Source organism: Cynoglossus semilaevis, chromosome 10 (assembly GCF_000523025.1).
Source record: "Cynoglossus semilaevis isolate Cse_v1.0 chromosome 10, Cse_v1.0, whole genome shotgun sequence".
Classification (NCBI taxonomy): domain Eukaryota; kingdom Metazoa; phylum Chordata; class Actinopteri; order Pleuronectiformes; family Cynoglossidae; genus Cynoglossus; species Cynoglossus semilaevis.
Genome location: NC_024316.1, coordinates 1,615,738 through 1,635,488, shown reverse-complemented (window position 1 = coordinate 1,635,488; position 19,751 = coordinate 1,615,738). Strand labels below are relative to the sequence as shown.

At 38.7% G+C, this 19,751-nt stretch overlaps 3 protein-coding genes across 7 annotated transcripts in view; 2 read left to right on the top strand and 1 right to left on the bottom strand.

The window, feature by feature from the left end:
* The window catches only part of espn (espin), a 34,742-nt gene extending 29,230 nt beyond the window's left edge, over nucleotides 1–5,512 (bottom strand). For all 3 annotated transcript variants that reach the window (XM_017035759.2, XM_017035761.2, XM_025059647.1), the window contains exons 1-2: nucleotides 5,462–5,512; nucleotides 1,702–2,359 (exon numbers count right to left, since the gene is read on the bottom strand). In XM_017035759.2, coding sequence (XP_016891248.1) covers nucleotides 1,702–2,004 — 303 coding nt within the window. In that variant the 5' untranslated portion in view covers nucleotides 2,005–2,359; nucleotides 5,462–5,512. The remainder of the gene's footprint in view (nucleotides 1–1,701; nucleotides 2,360–5,461) is intronic.
* Nucleotides 1–19,751, top strand: part of LOC103384526 (ER membrane protein complex subunit 3-like) — a 629,629-nt gene that overhangs the window by 459,021 nt on the left and 150,857 nt on the right. The gene's annotated exons all lie outside the window — the stretch shown is intronic.
* LOC103384472 (transcription factor HES-2) lies at nucleotides 15,153–17,481 on the top strand. Its single transcript, XM_008317997.2, has 3 exons — nucleotides 15,153–15,518; nucleotides 15,623–15,806; nucleotides 15,917–17,481. The coding sequence occupies exons 1-3, from the start codon at nucleotides 15,429–15,431 to the stop codon at nucleotides 16,249–16,251; spliced, it is 609 nt and encodes a 202-aa protein (XP_008316219.1). The 5' UTR covers nucleotides 15,153–15,428; the 3' UTR covers nucleotides 16,252–17,481.

Sequence of the window (19,751 nt, the reverse complement as noted above, 5' to 3'; positions counted from 1 at the left end):
AACCCGTCCATCACCACTGAGGCTTTAGCTTCTCTGTCAACTGCTCTTTACTCACACCACAGATTACAACGCAAACATCGCTGGTCAACGGAGGCTCCAGTCTGTCCTCGTCTGTCAACTTGTTCATCTCTACTGCAAACAAGCAAAGGACACAGGGCTCTTCTCTGATATAAAAAGGTAACAACCTTTTATTCCGACACGCATTTATCTCAGACTGAAACATGAAACAACTGATTCTATTGTACATTTAAACCTGGACTTGTAAAAAATGTCAAAAACATATAATAGGTTAGAATGAATACAAACAAATAGAATGTTCCAAAATCAGGAGTCTGAGTCAGCAGAATGACTAAAGGACATCATTAATGTGGAATGAATTTGGGACCAGAGCTCTGTAACACAATAGTGAAAAGTGGAAGTACGCTTTGGCCACCCATCAAGTAAATTGTATTGAAACTGGTAAGTGATAGGTTTCACTAGTTGTCAGCCAAGTATCTTTATCACTGCTTTGTTGCTGTGTTGGTGCTCTTTGCTGTTCTACTCTGCTCCATCAGCCTTGTCCACAGGAGGTTGATAATGGAGCTCTTATTACGTTGTTTTTAAATTTAGTCTCACAGATTACCACAGGTCAGATCAGGTGCCTGATTCACTGCAGATAAGTGCAATTTACAAAACTGACATCATGGTCTGCAAAAGAGTAAAACTAGAGTCTCACGCCACAGATGTGTACGAGGTAGTGTGTACAAGAAACTCTGATGGCAAAGTGACAATGATGTGTTTGACTCTCCGAGAAAAGGCCATGAACAACATAGATTAGTTCTCTGACGAGAGCAGTGATGAGCCTGGACTTCTGAGCAAGAATTGGCAGAAAAAGAAATCAGTCTGTTACTGCTCAGGTGTACTTCAAACTAAAACATCAGCCAGGTAACCACAACTGGAACTCCTAATAAACAAGGACACAGTGGAAGTCTGATAAGGAGAGAAACAAAATGAAGCACCAAGTTTCAAAATGACTGTGAAATTAACAGATTAAAGAGATTAGATTAAACCTATAGCAATATGGCTCCAATATTGGAATAAATATACATGTGGTGCAGATAAAGGGGCAGAAAACACAATACACTGTTGCACTATGTATACAATTTTTGCATTTTAGTCCAAGCAGTTGTGTGGAAACTACAGCACTGAGACTAATGTGCTTTAATCCTGTCATGTGGAGGATTAACTGGACTGATTAAAATACCAAACATCTACTTCTAGTTATCATGTTAAAAATGGCTTTGACTTAAAGAAATGCAGTATTTTCCATTTGCAAATAAAGTTTTGCATGTTTCATTACCATGGAAAATGCTGCAAATGCAGCACTGGGACAACCAAGGAAAAGCTCACATAAAAACAAAAAGGAAAACATAACAAAGTTTCACTGTGTGAGTTGTTGGCAGCACGTATACATCAATATGGTAAATGTGCTCAATGTATATAATTTAGGTAACTTAAAGGCAGACAGGGTCCAAAATCTGACAAAGTGAGGCTTCATAGACGTGTACTGTTTGTGTCTGATTGGCCTGCCTGCAGTCCAGATCACTCTTTTTTTCTTAATGATTTAAAGGTATAAAGAGGATAGAAAATACAGTTCAGGAACCACGTTTAAATACTTCCTAAGAGGTGTGTAATACTGAGTTCTGCTGTACGGTGGCTCACCTCTGCTCTACATCCTCCCTGGGTTAGCAGCCACTGTAGACAGGCTAGGTTACCGGTGGCTGCTGCGTCATGCGCCGGGCTTGCGCCGTTTTTTGCCAGGCAGTTGCCCACCAGTCCTGCCTCCTCCACCAGGAACCGTAGACAGTTCAGTTTCCCGGCGCGGGCTGCGTGGTGGACAGGTGTAGCACCCAGAACATCCTTGATGTCGTTGTTGAGCGCATTTTCCGCTAACTGCGCTTTCAGCGCCTGCACATCCCCCTGTCTGGCGGCGAGCAGCGCCCTGTCCGTGACATCCTGCACCATGACCTGCTGCAGACTCTGGTCCACTCGGGTCCTGGACTTGGGTTTGAGTGTGTTTGGGATTCAGCCCGATGAGGTCACCGTGAGGATGAGGTCACCATCGTGCTCTCAAAGTTCCAGATAATAGGAGTTAAGTTGAACTTGCTGAAAAGCTGGATGTGTCATTTCCACATCTTTCCAAGTGGCCACAGTGAGAGGAACATCCCTTCATGGACTGGATCTCTGAGTGGAGGTTACATGCTGAGATGAAGCAGCGTGTCTCACTGATGACAGACTAACCTGCTCCCAGTGTTTTGATCGATGATGTAGGTCAATAATCCACGTCTTTACTGTTTGACACCCAGAAGGAGCTCAACACCTGTGGCATGCAAAGTATTTCTGTCCTGTCAGTAGTTGTCATATTATTTCATGTTATATACCTCGTTAATTTCCATTTGAAGCAGCCTCTGTCAGGTGTCTCGGTGAATATTCCGCAGTGTTTTCCCTCTAAAGCAGATGGCGACGTGGGACTGAGCGCCTGTTAAATAATCCAGCAGGGGGAGGATCGAGCTTAGCCTGTTACAGCTCGATGCTTTCTGGAAATCGGCTCACAAGTTAAAGGGACAGTACGAACAGTCTGCTTAAAATTACTTTATCTGCAGTTTACCTTATTATATAACCGCCTATAAGCAGCAGAACCAACACCCAGATACTGACTTAAGCATGTACCTTTTGGAACACCTGACTGGTTGTTTGCACACAGACTCCATGTCTATATATATGCCCATATACATGTTCAATACTAATGTCTTCAGACATTAGAGGTCCATCTGCTGGTTGGTTGTAAAACTGTAGTTTAATAAATATATACTTATGAGCTGTGTTGAAAATCCAGATCATTATGTGCATTAAATATAGTGTATTAAGAATAAGGCATCGTTATCTATAAAGCCAAATACCACATTGTGCAAGTTAACTCGAGACATGTTTGAACACTTAGAATTTTTTTCTTTGCAAGCAAAATGCATTGTGATTTACTTTGTGCCAACCTTCACATTATTCAATTACAAAAATATTCAGGGTTATATTTAACAAATACACTAAAGTTGGTACGTGAAAATATTCAAAAGTATTTTAGTCCTTTTACCTGATAAACAAAGATTATAGTAAAAAAAAAATCATTCATTCAATCATTTTATGTTCACGCAGCATCTACTTAGAATGTAGGATAGACTACTGAAGCTGTTACCTGTGTTCGTATATGATAGTGTCCAGTGTAACCAAGTGACTGCTCTAAGCTGCAATACATTAAATCACCAAACGGCGGCAGGAAAGCTTCATATTCAGTACAGGTCAACATCCAGGTGAGTACAGCTTATTCTTTTCCTCTGATCATAACACACTGCGTGTCATTGAACACAGTTTATTGAGCTACGTTGAAGAAATTATAGGCATGTGGGTAAAACACAAGTAAATAAAAAAAATGTATGTATGTGAATAATAGAAGGTAGTTCAAGTTCAATAGCCGTTATATCTGTCATGGTGAATCGATTAAATATTTAAATGTTTTACTACTGTAATTACGCGTAGGATTAAATAATATGAAAAACAAAACACGCACATAATGACGTCAAACTCAAACCCCCCGTTTTCTGCAGACTTTCCCCGGTTAGATTCGAATTCTTATCGGTTGGTTTCAGCTGGATAAGGCGGCGCAGAGAAGGAGGAGGCTGCGGAGTGATTTTGGGGGGGAGGGTGACGAGGGTGGGGGTCATTACTACGGGCTGGTCTCGTGCTCGACGCGTGCCACTACGGACCATCTGTTGCACTGGTTCAACTGTCATAGACACCGGGCAACAGGAGGGAGGGAGTTATTCCCAAATTCCCTCAAGCGTTCCTGACTAAGTGTACAATTCCCAGAGGGAAATAGACAATAATAACACTTTAACACAGCTTATGGGAGGCACCGTTTATTATGTGGCAAGACGATTTTACACAGTCACTCCGGGGACCTCATTATTATTATTATTATTATATTTTTTTTAATTATTATTATTATATTGAAAACGTCGGGTGGTATGATATGGTAAGATCATATGGTAAGATCAGAAAGATATGAAGGAAGGCTCAGTTATGTGTAATGCTAAATTTAATTGTGTCATATTGCTTGTTTCTTTAAATTGCAAGATGCATTAGTCTAGAAATTCCCCTTCTCAAATCTTCCAGCTTATTAACAGTGACAATTCAAATGTTTCAAAATATTATTTCTTAAATATATTTCGTACTTAATGCAAGAGTAACATCTTCTAACCTCTGCTCAAATTATGTTTTCATTTCTATGCCAATTGTGCAGGAGCAAAGCTAAATATATTGACTTGAACAGTACTTTGTTCAATCCACAATCATTTATTCTAGTAAATGTGCTTTGAATCTCAAGGCAGTGAAACGAACAGGATAAATATAAAAAATAAATATTTAGCACTTTAGATTTAGCAAACGTGTTGGATGAAAAATATATACTAAATATATATATACTAAATATATACTAAAACACACGGTTTTAGTGTTTAGCATATAACATTTTATATTTACATTCTCTAAATGGTTAATCATAGATTATATTATTAGTTTTATGTATTAGAATTATATTGTTGCCCGACTATTAAACTATATTCCTTAATTTGTCACATTTAGTCTAGAATTCAACTTGAGTTTTTGTGCGTACAGTTGTCCTCAGGATTTGCCTTGTGTCATGTATCTATTCATTATTGGGAGGTTTTGTATAATAGCTATAAAAATAATACTAATAAAAATAAAATGCTGTCTAAACTTGCCTGTTTATAAAATAAGACCCAGAGTAAAGCTGGAGATTTTCGCAGCAGCAGCAGCAGCATCCCTGTGTTAATAATAACAGCTCTCTAACGAAGGTTCTAATAGTATGTGTCTGAATTGAACTCTGTTCCCAGGCTTCTACAAAGACCCTTCAACTCTAACAAGCCAAAGCCACGAGACTCTAAATCCCCATTCAAGTGGAAAAATAGGCTCTGCCAACGGTTTTCCTGCAGAGCCTGGGAAAGCTGGGATACTGCTTGCACGCGTCAGACATGCGACAGTTATTTAAATTGCTGTGAATTATTCAGTGCGGGGCCCCCGCCTTTGTATGGACACATCTGCTGCTACTACTGCTGCTGAGCGAGCGGGAACATTTAAATGTTCTGCTCAAGTCCAAGTGAGAATAAGACAAGAGAACTCTGTCAGTTTGAAGAGATGAATGGACCCAACGCTAAACTGAAATGACCAGTAAAAAAAACAAGAAAAAACAATTCAGGCTTCACCACGGTGGGGATTTACCAGTGTGCTCTTAAACTGAAGTTAAATGACGGTCCATGGAAAACATATAATGTTGATAATAATAACAACAACAATAATAATACAATATTAACAACAATAATAGTGTTGTAGTAGTGTAATAGTTTAGTACCTTGTAACCAACAGCGGCCCAGTTAGCATACGCGTACCAATGTTAGTTACTTCCGCCTGATTCGAACCTGTCTGCACTCAGACCGGAAGTTGTCAGTCGTGCTAAACATATTTAAATAAATAAAAATATAAACATTGTATTTTATTTAAAATACAAACCATGCAGTCCGTTTTAATTGAGTTGACTGCTCTTTTTTATTAGGTCACAATGTTTTTTTAAGTGTTCATGTTCAAATGTGTAACAATGTGGGTACCGTTGATGAAAGAAGACGCCAGACAAAATCACTTTTATTATGCAGCAGAACAAAGAAACACACACACACACATAAAATTATTTTATTTTTCATTAAGCTGTCTAAAATACCGAAAGTCTTCCATGTTTGTTTGTCAATTATTTGTCTGTTTTAGTTTTAGGTTGTTTGTTTTTTATCCTTCTTTCCTAATTTCCATGATAATTTATTTTTTCTTTCTTGCCTTCATTCTCTACTTCCTTTCAACAACAACAATGTTTTCAAATTTTATTAAACTTAGTATAATATTATATCATATTTATTATTATAACATATGTAGACATTTAAAGATATCCTTTATATGGCAAGTAAATAGTTGTGTTACATGTACAGAACTCTGTTTGTTTTTACCAAATATGTTCTGTGTATTGTAGCCCAGATGTAATCTTTCAAATAATGATTTCATTTTGATATGCTGTAACTTCTCTCATGAATTTATTTTAGTTTTCTCTGTTTCACTTTGGTCAGGATTCGCCAATCAATAAACAATAGCTTAGGTATATGTGCTGTTCAAGGAAGAGGTAATTTCCTTGTAAGACTAAATTATTTTGGCAAACATCCACTGTTCTAGACCAAATGCAACTTTTCACATTGTCTCTGCTTTTACTTCATTCAGACTAATTCCCTTTATAAAAAAAAGTTTGTGTAACATTTGTTATAGTTCTTTCCAAAGTTCACCTTGTGACTTCTTTCTTGTTTCAACCTTCACAGTCTTCTGTGTTTCCCACGATGATGCTGTCAGCCATGACCTGCAGTGAGAATTCCACTGGTCAGACTTTCTCACACTCCCACTCATTAGCAGCAGACAGGAACACGGACTAGAGATTTGACAAGACATGGCATTTCAACAATGCAGACTCTGCAGTCAAAGGACCTGCACCCTATTAAGATGATTTGTTTTGCATTTCAGAGTATTTATCTATACAATATATGATACAGAATAACAATCCATTGGATAACACTTTATATTACTATAGAAGTCTGGCCCAAAAGCATACAAATAGTATGGTTAACCTGAAGACTGATAAATATAAACAAACAATGTAACTAAAAGAGAGCTAAATATTGAACAACGTGTAATGAACTTAATAATAATATCATTTTTAAAGCATCGTTCAAAAGCACAGAAATATAAAGAAATATTTACACGGATTCAGAGAAAGAGGAAAAACAGCAAAATTGATGTAATTTTATTTTTTGGTATTTAAAAGTAAATAAATAAATGTAATTGGGGCGGAAGGTTTTCTTTGATAAAGTTTAATGTCTCATATTATTTATGCTAGAAATTCCCTGCATACAGTATTTAAAACATGTAAACATTCACGGCCACGTGTAGCCCAATCCCTCTTATCACCTTAGGGTTATTACAAAAATCATGAAATCATAGCGAACTTAATTATATTACATAAACGGCTAATTTCGCTGCGTTCTTACGTGCAAATAACTCATCACATTTATACATGTTTACAAAGTCGTGTTTATTTAAAAAAAAGAACATACCATGAGTCATGTCTGGTCTCCCCTCTGCTCCTGGTCGCTGATGCTCCTGCCCTGAGCGCCCACGAGATTTGGATCTCAGTGACAGGGAAGCGTGGTCTGGGTGGGCGGACACCGTGTAGTCACCACGACACGCCCTGTATCTGCCGCTGACTCCGTTGAACATTGATGTAGTGTAGAACAGGAAACGGAAATATTGTATAAAAACTATATACAGTAAACTATATAAAAAAATATATTCATATACTATAGTCGTATATATATTCATATATATACAGTACATATATATAGTTTGGAGATAAGGTCACAAAGTCAAAGAGGGAATGATTGTTCTTAAAAGAAATTAAAAAAAGATTTGGTTAAGGACATTTAAGATTGGCCTCAGAAAAGGAACCCCAAAACAGGACATACTGTTGCAACAATTGCTGGAACATGATTTAAGGAAGCAATAACGGTGAGATGGTGGTGTAGCCTGTCCAGCGTGGTGACCACCAGGACCATCCGTTCTTTGTCTGCTGGTCTCTCAGGTTACACATATTGCTCAATTAATTTTCAAGTTAGACAAAATAGTTAGTATTTGGCTTAAAATCCAAAATAGTGTCTTTGGTGGACTAGTTGGAGGTTGTGGTAAGTGCAGGTTCCTCGTGTACTTCCTCCACCCCCCCTCAACCCTCCATGTGGACGGTGTTTTCTTGCTGCTCTTTGTTTGAATTCTAGGTCTTCCTTTATGGGATATGAAATCCATCTTATAAAGTGTTACTGCGAATCAACTAGATAACAGATGGTGGAAATAAAGTTTTAATTGAAATAACATTTTCACTGTGCGAAAGAATCAGCTACAAAATTGTATTGCACCAGATATCCATGATGCACATAATAATATCATTTGGAGCCTGACAACAGTAAACACCTGCTGTTGGACAATCATGTTCATCATTGTTCATTCTCTATTGTCTACATTCAGTCAAATACTGTATTCCATAAGAAATGACACAAAATTGTAATTAAGATGGTTGAATTATCAAGTGAGTGGTGTTGTACAGAAATACAATACATTTGCACTTTTATATATTATACATATGTAAAAGTGAAAATGTATCCTAATTTTCTATACAAGTAAATCCTTATCATATAAGCAGTTATTGTAAGTACCTTTTTAATTTAAAGGGTAAAAAAAGATCTGTTTTCCTACCTATGCCACATGCAATAGCTCGCTGTAATTGTTTTGGGGCTGATTATCTTCCTCTTGGTTTTTAATTCTCAGAGGACATCTCTTAATGGCCCCCACAGTGTCCCTGGAAGTTCAGAATAATTCCTGGCAGCAGGAAAACCATCTGCTCCCTTTGTCCTCGTGGCTCGTGCTGTTCTCGTGCCCCTGATATAACAACACAATGGATGCAGAAATCCAATATTCGAAAAACCCGCCATCACGGCGTCTGTCCACAGAGTCCCACCCCTTCATCCTAAACTCCAACTGCAGCATCGTTATTGTCCATGGTCCCAGCCCTAACCTGTAGTAGAGGATAATTCTGATGATTCTACTTTAAAAGTATAGGTTTGGTAAGACATCGAATATACTACTGACTTGAACCTCTCTGTATTTTTCTCCGTTGCGTTCATTTTCTGGAGAAACGGAAAACTTTAAGACACATTTCAAGTAAAACCGTTTCAGTTTAATTTAATAATTTCAGTTTATGTGGGATCCAGAAAAGTCAATTCCCATAAAAACAAGCATGTTTTCAAAGATCCATCTAACCACAATCTAACTAAAAAATCACTTGAATATATTTACAGAGAATCAATTGTATTTGGTCATATCCCATAATTGTTTTCCTTGTTTTTAGCTGTTTTGCTTCATAGTGAATAGAACACAATGCGGACAAACGGACTGACATTCTTAATCGTTTTCTGCTTTAATTGTTTTGATGATTCTATCATTACATTTTGGAAACAGTTGCAGCCCTAACCTTGGATACTAGAGAGAGCAAATAATAATTTATTTTAAAATAAATTATAAATCAATAGCGCAGACAGTTTCTGTTCAGGATTTACTCCACCTCTGATATCTGCATGATTTCTCCACCGTGATCTTACACCTCTGGATGTAAAATGTATCACTACTGCTTTTAACAGTCGTTGTTTATGGTTTATTTGTTTTGTGTTTCCTAGATCGGATAAGATTAATTTTAGATCTATTTAATACGATTTTATGGTACGTTTTTGAAATTTTATTTACAGATAATTCAGCAGACTATCCGTTACCTCGCTCTTTTAAGTCGTTAACTCTAACAATGTCACATAGTATACCTTTGTTAATTCTTAAAATCATAAATCAATTTATACAACTGGTTTAAAGTGTCTGTGTGGTGTTAGTGTGTGTCAGACTGAAGCACTGACGACGGTCCGTCAGAGCTGAGGAGCGCCGCTATTGGTGGAAAAGTGTTGCGTGCGTGGCTGCAAGTTTACCTTTGTCGTCTTGGACGAAGAACACAAACGTGCCCCACCGGACCAGATGTGAGGTGTGGCATCGAAGCTTGGCATTTGGCTTGGTTTGGCTCATTTGGATATTCAAATAATCCTGTCTGCGACTCTGGTTTTTGGAGTCTAGTGGTGACGCAGGGACGGTTTCTGTGAGGGGACGCTGTTCCGCAAAGTTCGACGGTGTTTGTGCAACATGAATACGAGGATACATTTATAATATTAAATCTTGAAAAATCCCGAATGCATTTTGCACTATTTAGTCTTTGTGTAAAATACCAAATCAATAACAATATATATAGTTTATTCGTTTTTGTTAAATCACACATAAGGGTTTTTATACTTGGATTAGTCTTAGCTAAAGGATACTGTAAATGGTCTTCAGTTGATATATATCATAAATAAACATGGCGAACTGCACTATAATGTTGTATGTCAAAATGTATTATTATTCACGAAGACTTACGGTAGCTCCTCGTGTCGCACCTTAGATGTGCACTTCAGGTAAAACATTCTTTAGTCTTTTTATGAGAATGTGGGAAAATACATATTACAATCTATAGGATATCTATAGGATATATAACATTGCGTAGTGTTGGTTATAGACATTTGAGAAATATTCGCTGGGTATTATTTAAAACCACTGGTGTACTTCCTAGGACGCACACAGTATTTAGATATAATGTAATAAAGAGTAACGAAATATTTTTCGATTTTCAACTGTTTCATTAACCGGGACAAAAGAAAGCATCAACATCAATTTATTTTAACGATGTTTACTGTAACCTCCACCCTTGTACTTTGTACGTTTTTGTCTGGAACACATGGCCTGAAGGAGGCAGACAGACTCCTGGGCAGAATCAGTGACGTCAAAAAGACTTCGTGCAAGAAAAAAAAGTTCGCGTTGGCAGATGCTGTGTGGAAATGGCGTTGTTTTGGGCGTGGGAAGCTTTAAGTCATCGTTTAATGGGTCTGGATGTTGCATCCTCAGAGAGAGAATTGATGAGAACATGTCAACATGTCAACAAAGGTGAAAACAAAAGCAATGCATTTATTATGCTCGTGACAACAGTTATTTCATTATGTAGCAAAGTAAACATCAGTTTAACTCTTAAAAACATTCAAATGGATCAATTCGTGAAATTTACCGACTTCAAATTTGATGAATTCGTCGTCTATCCAGTTTTAGTTGCTCTGATACACAGTTGATACACATGTTTTTTACACAGAGCAGGAAAAGGATTTAGTTTCACTGAAGAACCTTGAACTGAAAATATCACCTCAACCCCTGCATGTGTTTGTTTGTTTGTTTGGGGTTACAGGTCTTACTTACAGGTCATGTTACAGATTTTTCATGAACACTTATATAATAATATATAATATAATAATGAATCATCTTTGTTCATTCAATTTGTATTTTCTTGATGTCAGTAATGTTTTTGACATAAAAATGGTAACTGGCAGTCTTTCTGATTAGAGTCTCCATGTTCTACCTGTGCATGGGTTTTCTCATGTACTCTGGTTTCCTTCCATAGTCCAATAACATGCAGGATGGCAGTTGGTTGGTGGGATACTCTTAATCAACCATGAGTGTGGGTCTGTAAGTGGTGACCTGTCCTGAGTGTAGACCAGTTTTTGCACCATTTCAGCCAGAATTATCTTCAGCTCCACTACTGTCCAACAGAACAATGGTTTTAGTGACTATTTAAGTTAAGCTATTACGCTTACATATATTTAAAAGTGTGGTTTCAGGCCATTTGCAGCTATTGCTTAAAATAATCTTCAAACCTTTTTCTGAACTCCTACAGAACTGCTGTTCACATTGAATTAAGGATACGAAAGAAAAAAATCAATACATTTCCATAACATGGCACAAAAACAGAATATATTGAAATTTGAATTCAATATATCCCCATCAGCCCTCCCCAACCCCCACTTTGAGAACCACCAGAATTCTTTTCTCCTTTTTCTAAATAACTACTATAAAACGGTTGTGCATCCCGAGGATAAAATAGTCATAGTCAACAATATTAAAGGGACCATCATGAACATGTACTGTCACATTTCAGACACAGAACAAAAAACACATCCCATTATTATTCAGTAGTGACGGTGGTATAATCACCTCACAGAACACTGGCTCATGGAACCCAAGTGTCAACCAGTCACTTACACCTGACTCCTCTCAGTGTGAGATGGAAAAAGTCACAGACAACAGACAATGAAGTGCACTTATTTAACACTTTACGTTTGCACTTTCTGACACTCACTGATGCTCGTGCAGCTCCTCTGTGTTGGTGAAGCAGAATTGGAGCCAAAACTGTCTTACAATTTAAGGATCTTCACACACTACAGTCAGTGTTGATTCTTAGCAATTGTGTAGTTTGTATAAATCTCAACGAAGAGCATTTTGTGAAGCCTAAGGATTGTCAAAAATGTTTGCATCACATTTGTTTAATAATATCAACTAATCTTGGACATACAGTGTCTCATGGTCACAGAGACACATTTTAGTTCTTGTGCTAATAGTCCTTGTGCTATGTATAGCAGACACATACACTGAATTTATCAGGTTTCCATTATCAGTATTGAGTCACTTCTGAAGTCCATCCTTATGCATCCTATGGAAATCTTTGCTTTTTTTGTATTGACTGCTTTAAAGAATTCAATGGGATACTATTCAGTAACAGTGTGTATATTAATTATATATACTGTTTCTGTCAATACAAAGATATATTAATATACATATACGTATATATATATATTCAAAGTGGAGACCGTTTAAATGTAAAATCATTTAAAAACAGGTGAGTTTCAAGAACTATGTCCGTTTGTATAGAATAACAAGAAGCTTTATTATATATGGTAAATTTAGTAAATGTTTTTTGATTTATTTTTGTATTCCAATATCCAAACCTTATTAGTTCGTTTTTCTATTTTTTTAAAAAAAAAAACATTTTGTCTTTTGTGTCAATAGCTGCGCCATGATTAACACAACAGAAACCCGAAACAGCCTCCTCTCCGCTACAGACGCTTGAGAGTCATTTGGATAATGTTGGCGTGTATTTGGGCTTGGGATGCCAGACATCTTTTGATCTGCAGTTCAACATTTGGTGTCTGACAAACCTCGAGGTACGGTACCTTCGTGAAGCTGCTGGGGACGATCACCATCGGCGAGTCAGGGTCTGAGGACGCTCTGGTTTGGTGGCGGCCCAGTCTCCATCTGTCACAGCTGTGTGGCTCGTGTCAGCCTCATGTCGGTGATACGAGGAAAATCACCTCTTCATGTTAATATTGGTCTAAAATCACCCACATTAATTAAGAAATGATCAGAAATTATCTCCTGCACACGGGTAGAATACGTATTTACACGTTAAGAATTAGGCAGGGTTTATTTCTGATGCACCAAACCTGGGCATGTTGACATTGTTATTATTAACATGTTTGTGAGAAACAACAAAGCATAATTAATTCCACTCAAAATGTTCCTTTCGTCTAATCTATAGGCTAGAAATATTGTTTAAAGACAATGTGTTAACTGGGAGGTATCGAATTCTAAAGATATTCTTTCTGCACAGTTCCTGCAAAACTCCTGGTGGTGAATCCACTTTCTTCTAACTCCTGGTTCTAACAAAGGATTGCTGTGTTCTCAGCTTGCACAGATGGATACCCACGCTGAAACCAAGACAAAAAACCTCACAACCGAAGCCTCTCTGCAACTTTTTTTTTTTGCCTTATCTCGAAAAGCCCGTTCCCAGACTGGACTTGATGGCAGTTGGGGCCCCATGGGACAGGACGCGTGCAAAAACCACGCATTTATAATGCCAGGGGAAAAAAATTAAGCCCTTCAAGCCCCGAACAGAGCGGGGCAGCTTGCAGACGATGTCCGGAGTGTTTAGACATAAAATACTCTATTGACTCGTGTATCTGGTTTAACTGCAAATGAACAACAATATGTTCATCTCTGTGCTGATAGTAAGTTTTCTGTGCGTAAATGTTATATTTTAAAATAAAACTATGAACAGAAAACGCAAAGCATTTAATTATTCCTTACACCTGAGCCCGCGGTGCTTTGATGTGTTTGTGGTTTGCTCTGTTTTTCTTTACATTTATTTTCCTTACATCCTTGTGGCAGAAACTGAATTCCCTCCAAATTTAAATTTAAAAAAGGCGCTGCTGCGCTCTGAGGATGGTGAGGGATGCGGATGAGAGCTGCGGAGAATTTCAGCGCAGACAGACAGAGGAGTGTGGGGGAGGGGATGTGTTGGTGGAGTATAGAGACCGTGGGCGAGGAGGTGGGGGTGGAGGTGGGGGTTGTCTCCATCTGTTGCGCTGGTGTGGCGCGTGCCGAACGCGTGAATCTTACTGGCGGTGCACAGCGCTGGTTGGTTCAATTTACCGAAGATAAAGACTAGAACTTTCAAATGATTATAATATATGATTAAAAAAACCCGCGTTAGTTTAAATTACAGGTCTTTTTGTATTAAGACGCATAATAATAATGACGTTATTTGATCAGTTTGTGTTTTTGTGGCCTGCATCCTGCAAGGGTGTTGAGTGGACCCTCTGTAGGTTAACCTGGTTTACACAAGTACCAACTGGTACATGTTTGAATGAAGTAACGTCGGTAAGACACATAACATTTGTCCTTCATACATGCACATGTGCGCAATCCACTTAAACCTGCAAACCAACTAATGAGCTTCACGTTACAACCGTAGATGTCCAACATAGAAATACCAGCTGGATGACCCATATGTTTCCAGTGACGAGGAAAATAACGCCCTCTCTCTACTGCATGCACCGTACGTTAACAACTTTGACTCCTCCCCCATTTTACTCCAGGTAAACTTTGTTGTTGATGCTGCACACAGAGCATCTGGGGATTGATGAGCAGATGTTAATGCCAGGATAGCGTGGCTTGGGTATCTGGTTTATTATTTTTTGGGGGGAATAGATTACTTCTGTTTCCTCAGGAACATCAGCCAATCACCTCTTTGTTTCCTTTGTTTGGCTCTGTGTTCAAGGAAAACCTGCGAACGTTGATGACATGTAAATGTTCAATGCTTGAATGTAAGAATTAAAAGTCTTTATCATTTTATTTGTGCTTACGCAAAGTAAGCTTCTGATGCTCTTACAAATTAAATCCATGTAAGCGTTGACTTTCGATGCAAAAGAAGCACAATTCTAAACAAAATTGTATTATTTATTAACTATACATACAATTAATAAAATCAACCTACAATAAAAAAAATTAAGATCCACATATCCCGATGTTCACCATGTGTTGTAGCGTACTGTGGAAGGCAGTTGCTTCGCTCAGAGTGCGTCATTGGATCATGGATAGACGTTAAAAAAATTAATTTATAAACTCAATAATGCAACAACATCACGAAACTTCACATACCAGCGCAAGACTCAGGGGCCCCGTCAGGACCAGATGGTCCAGACATGAGCCCTAGTCATTTCCCAAAGGCATTGCACCACCACTATGACTCCCCCCTCCTCTTTGTCCTCCCCTCTTCCACCTCCTCCTCTGGTGTCAGAGGCCCAGCACAATGGCTGTCCTCCCCTCCTCTCTGACGCGCCGGGCGCATATAAATAGGCGGCTCTCCAGCCTCTGCTCCACACTTCAGCTCAGCAGCCCTCAGTGCAAGCATCCTCCACCACACAGCACAAGAACAAGAACAAGAAGCAAACAACATGAGTCCCAGCATCATCACCGAGGCCAGCCAGCCTCTGCACGCCAGGTCCACCGTGGCCCAGAGAAAACAGGCCAATGAACTGAGAAAGGTGAGAAAAACAGAAATATCGATCTTAATATCACCCCAGATTTGAGTCTTCTGACTCTTTTCTTCTTGGTACAAAACAATAACACTGAATTCTTTATCTTCCAGACTTTGAAACCACTGTTGGAGAAGAGAAGACGAGCTCGCATTAATGACAGTCTGAGTCATTTGAAGAGCCTGATCCTGCCTCTGGTTGGCAAAGACAACGCACGGTACTCCAAGCTGGAGAAAGCTGACATTCTGGAGATGACTGTCCGCTTTCTCAGAGATCTTCCTGCTACTCCAGCCAAAGGTGATAATCATCTCTTTGATTTCAAGCAGTACTACGACGCAAAGCATCCGTTTTATTATGTATAAGACGTGAAAGTGCAGTCGTTGACCGAGTCTCTCCCGTGTTTTCAGACCCTGCAGACAGTTACAGAGAAGGCTACAAAGCCTGTCTACAGCGCGTCTCCGCTCTGCTGCCCAAATCCAGCCTGGATCAGGACGCGTGCCAACGGGTGAACGACTTCATCCAGCAGTCCGCCTCCACCACCGTCACCCCGACCTGCCTGAATTGCTGCGGACAGAGCTCCAGAACGTTCCCACAGGTCCAACAGAGACTCCAGAGCCTGAGATCCAGCATCACCTCCACACTGGAGAACCAGCCCCGCAGCAACAGCAGCAGCAACAGTGCAACCAGTAGAGCACAGCCGGTCCCACAACCTGTTAACGCCACCATGTGGAGACCCTGGTAGATTAGAATGTAATAGATCTAAATGTTTTATTGTGTATTTTTATCTCCTGATGTGACGGTTTAGATGCTGTATTTGATGTTTATTACCTTAAATCAACATTTTGCTGATTTTGCTTTTAATGCCAAGACTGGCACACGAGCACAGATCCTTAAGAAGCTGTAAAGTCTGTGAACTTTTCTGCACGCAATCCTCTTTGGGGTGTCAAAGTTATGGGTTGTAGACAAAACTTTTGTAAAACCCCAAGGGTTATTATTTTTATTTGAGGTTTGCACGATACGACTTAAAAGTATTTGGTCTGTGCAACAATTAGTCTGTAAACACTGTGTGTTAAATAGATTTTTAAAAAATCTCCTCCGAAGAAAAAAATGTTTTTGATAAAAGTGTTTTGTATATGAGTGTGCATTCAAAATAAATTCTGACTCGATTGAACATCGTTGTGTTGCTTGATCTTTTGCCATCATTTTATGGGGAACTCCCTGGTCGTAAATGAGCCATAAACGCCTCACAGGTATGACTAAAGCAGAAAGTTTGAAAAAGAAGACTCTCATGATTATGAATGGAACAAAAAAGGCGCGCAGACCCATAAAGTCACAGGTCACCCACGGCCCATTGATGCTGCAGAGCAGCTGCTCCATTGTTGCTGCTTCTCTGCCGCCAAAATGGTGGGAAGAAGTTGGGCTAGCCATTATTAAATATATGGTTCGTTCCAGGTCTATGTGTTAGAGGTAGATATTAGTGTAACAGAAGAAACATTATGAGTAATAGCTCCTACACAAAATTGCATATTGAGTAATGAGAAAACGTCACACACATTTTTGGATCATGACCTCCGATCACCCTAACACTATTCAAAACGTCTTGGAGCATCATAAGCCAACTGACTGTGGTATTGTCAAATAAAAACCTCACTTTACTTTTGGGTTGGGGTTCAGGTCGACTGTGAGTGTGGACTACTTTCTTCTTTTCAGCTGCACGACGATGATTCTTTATGACGTTTAGAAACGTGGTAAAGTGGAGACAGAACAGGACCACTTCTAAATATTTTACTATTGGCAACAAACAAGTTACAAAAAACGCCCCCAAACTCTGTGTAATATTGAAATGACAGAGATCATTGACTCTATATCTGGTGAATATGGTTAACTGTCGATATAAATGACTAAATATATACTAAAATGTCTACTAATGATACTAAATGACTTGATTAAAAAATTATATTTTTATCTGTATGGTAGTGTTGCGACCATAAAAATATTTTTTTATAAATGTCAACTACCCTCTTCAGAAAAACTGTATCGGCCACATCCACTCGTCAGCAAATAAGGGCTTGAAACATTTGCTTTAAATCTTACACGTATCACCGTAGTTAACTTTCGATAACAAAAACAAAAACAAAAAAAAATCAAATTTGATTTTATTTCTATTAAAATGTCTAAGAGGAAGATCGTCTATTCTCCGTCCTGTCCATCATCTCTTGTCTTCGTGTCTCAATCTATAACACATTCACACGGAGAATCTTTCATGCACTGCGCGAATAAACGGTGTTTTTTGAACGCTCCAAAGTTTTATCTTAAAAGACTGTGTTAATGGATGATAAGGAGAAGAACAATGTTGGCTGTTGTTTGAAACACTGTTCCTGGCTATGCATCACGCAGGGTTTAAAGTCAGGTGACTTTGCCTCACGTGACTCTTAATTCCCATGAAGTATCGGAACAATTTTAGACAAAGGCTCCCTGTTATCCGTCCTGCACAGATGGGTGACACCGACGCTGGGTCTGCTTTAAAAGACAAAAGAGGAATCTAACCGTACAGACGCAAAAGTCTGAAGAAGTCCTGTCCTCACCCCTCCCCCAACATCCACCCATCGTCCCTCCATCCCAGCAGGGCGGAGAGGACGCGTGCTGCAAGTGTGCCTCTCAACTGCACGTAGATTTCCCCGCTACAGAAATAACGCAGCGTGATGTAACATAGGTTCTAAAGTATTAAACAAAATGTTGGCCGATGATCTTTGCAACGCCAGATAAATCCCCTAAAATATTTTTATACATTTTTAACAATAAAGAAGTGAAGTATATGTGTTTACTGTCCAAAACTGAAAACATTTAGAATTGTTGTACACACTGACTTTATGGTAACAGTAACAATTTTAACAGCGTGGTCAGAAGATAGGGTTAGGATAAATTACCTTAAAATTAAATCTAATGCTCATATTTATTATATAGTTAACTGGTGAGTACTTTACTACACACACAAGAACCATGTCTTTATTATGAAGTCAAAAGTCTCAAACGTCTCCGTCTGTTATCGTAAAGACGTTCAAAACTGTTGTTCTGTTATCGATTTTATAAATTGAAGGACAGTTGTAGTAAAGCTAATGTAAGCAACATAAAGTGCCAAAACTGGTATAAAACCTTCAAAATATGTAAAAATAAAATTAACCGTAACACCAAAACAGCTACAAATCTTAATATTGTACCTGAACTGTGGAAAACCACATAAACAAAAATGAAAAAGCTACAAAATCTCAAACAAAGCACAAATAAAATTGAACCCCGATTCAGCCAGAATTATTACTATAGTTTACTAAAATATCTATAATCCAACCCCTGCCCTCCAAAAACACAATTTTAAAAACAATTTTATTTCAAGTTAGTTCACAAATTGACCAAAGAAGATAGAATATAGATCAAACTAAAACAACGTCATCATTCATTTTATTGTTCTTAAAAAAAAGACAAATGTGAATTTCAGGTTAAATGATGCAAAAAGTAAAAAACTGTAGCGTCATATTTTTAATTTTCCATTTTGTTATCATTACAATATAAAAAACAAGATATAAACAAGTAGTTTACGGGTCATATGATGCTGGTCAACATGGAGCTGACGCTTCAAACCCCGTGGAGTCAAGCTGAAGGAGACAGACAGACGGGGAGGAGGTGAGGACATCATTTCAGTTGGACACTAGTGTGGACACACAATAACATGCATGCAGATGGGACACCCACGCTAACAGGGCGTGGAGATCATGTGTCCTGCTTGTAAAGTTTATAATAAAAGAGGTTCTCTCTCTCTGTGTGTGTGTGTGTGGATCTATGATTATCGTGTGTTTTCAGGATGCTGCTGTGGTGCCACAGCAGTATGGGGAGAGGTGGAGGGTGGTGGAGGTGGAGGGGGGTTGGGCGGAGGAGGGTGGGGTTGAGGGTCGGTAACAGACCACCATCTGGTCCCCGTGGCGCGTGCTTAGCGCGTGGTTCCCCAGAGTACACTGGTATTTAATGAGATGTCAGTTTGTCCAGTTTTTTTTTTTGTCTTTTTCAAAATCTCACAAACCACAAGACGCAAACCTGTGTTTTAAATGACACCACACAAGACTCAGCGATCGGTTACTAACTATTAAAAGTTTAAAATTAATAGAGTAAACGGATGGATTAACAGAAATACATCAGAACTTTATTGGTAGATTTTTATGTCCAAGTCCTTTTGTGATGAAACTCCCCCCC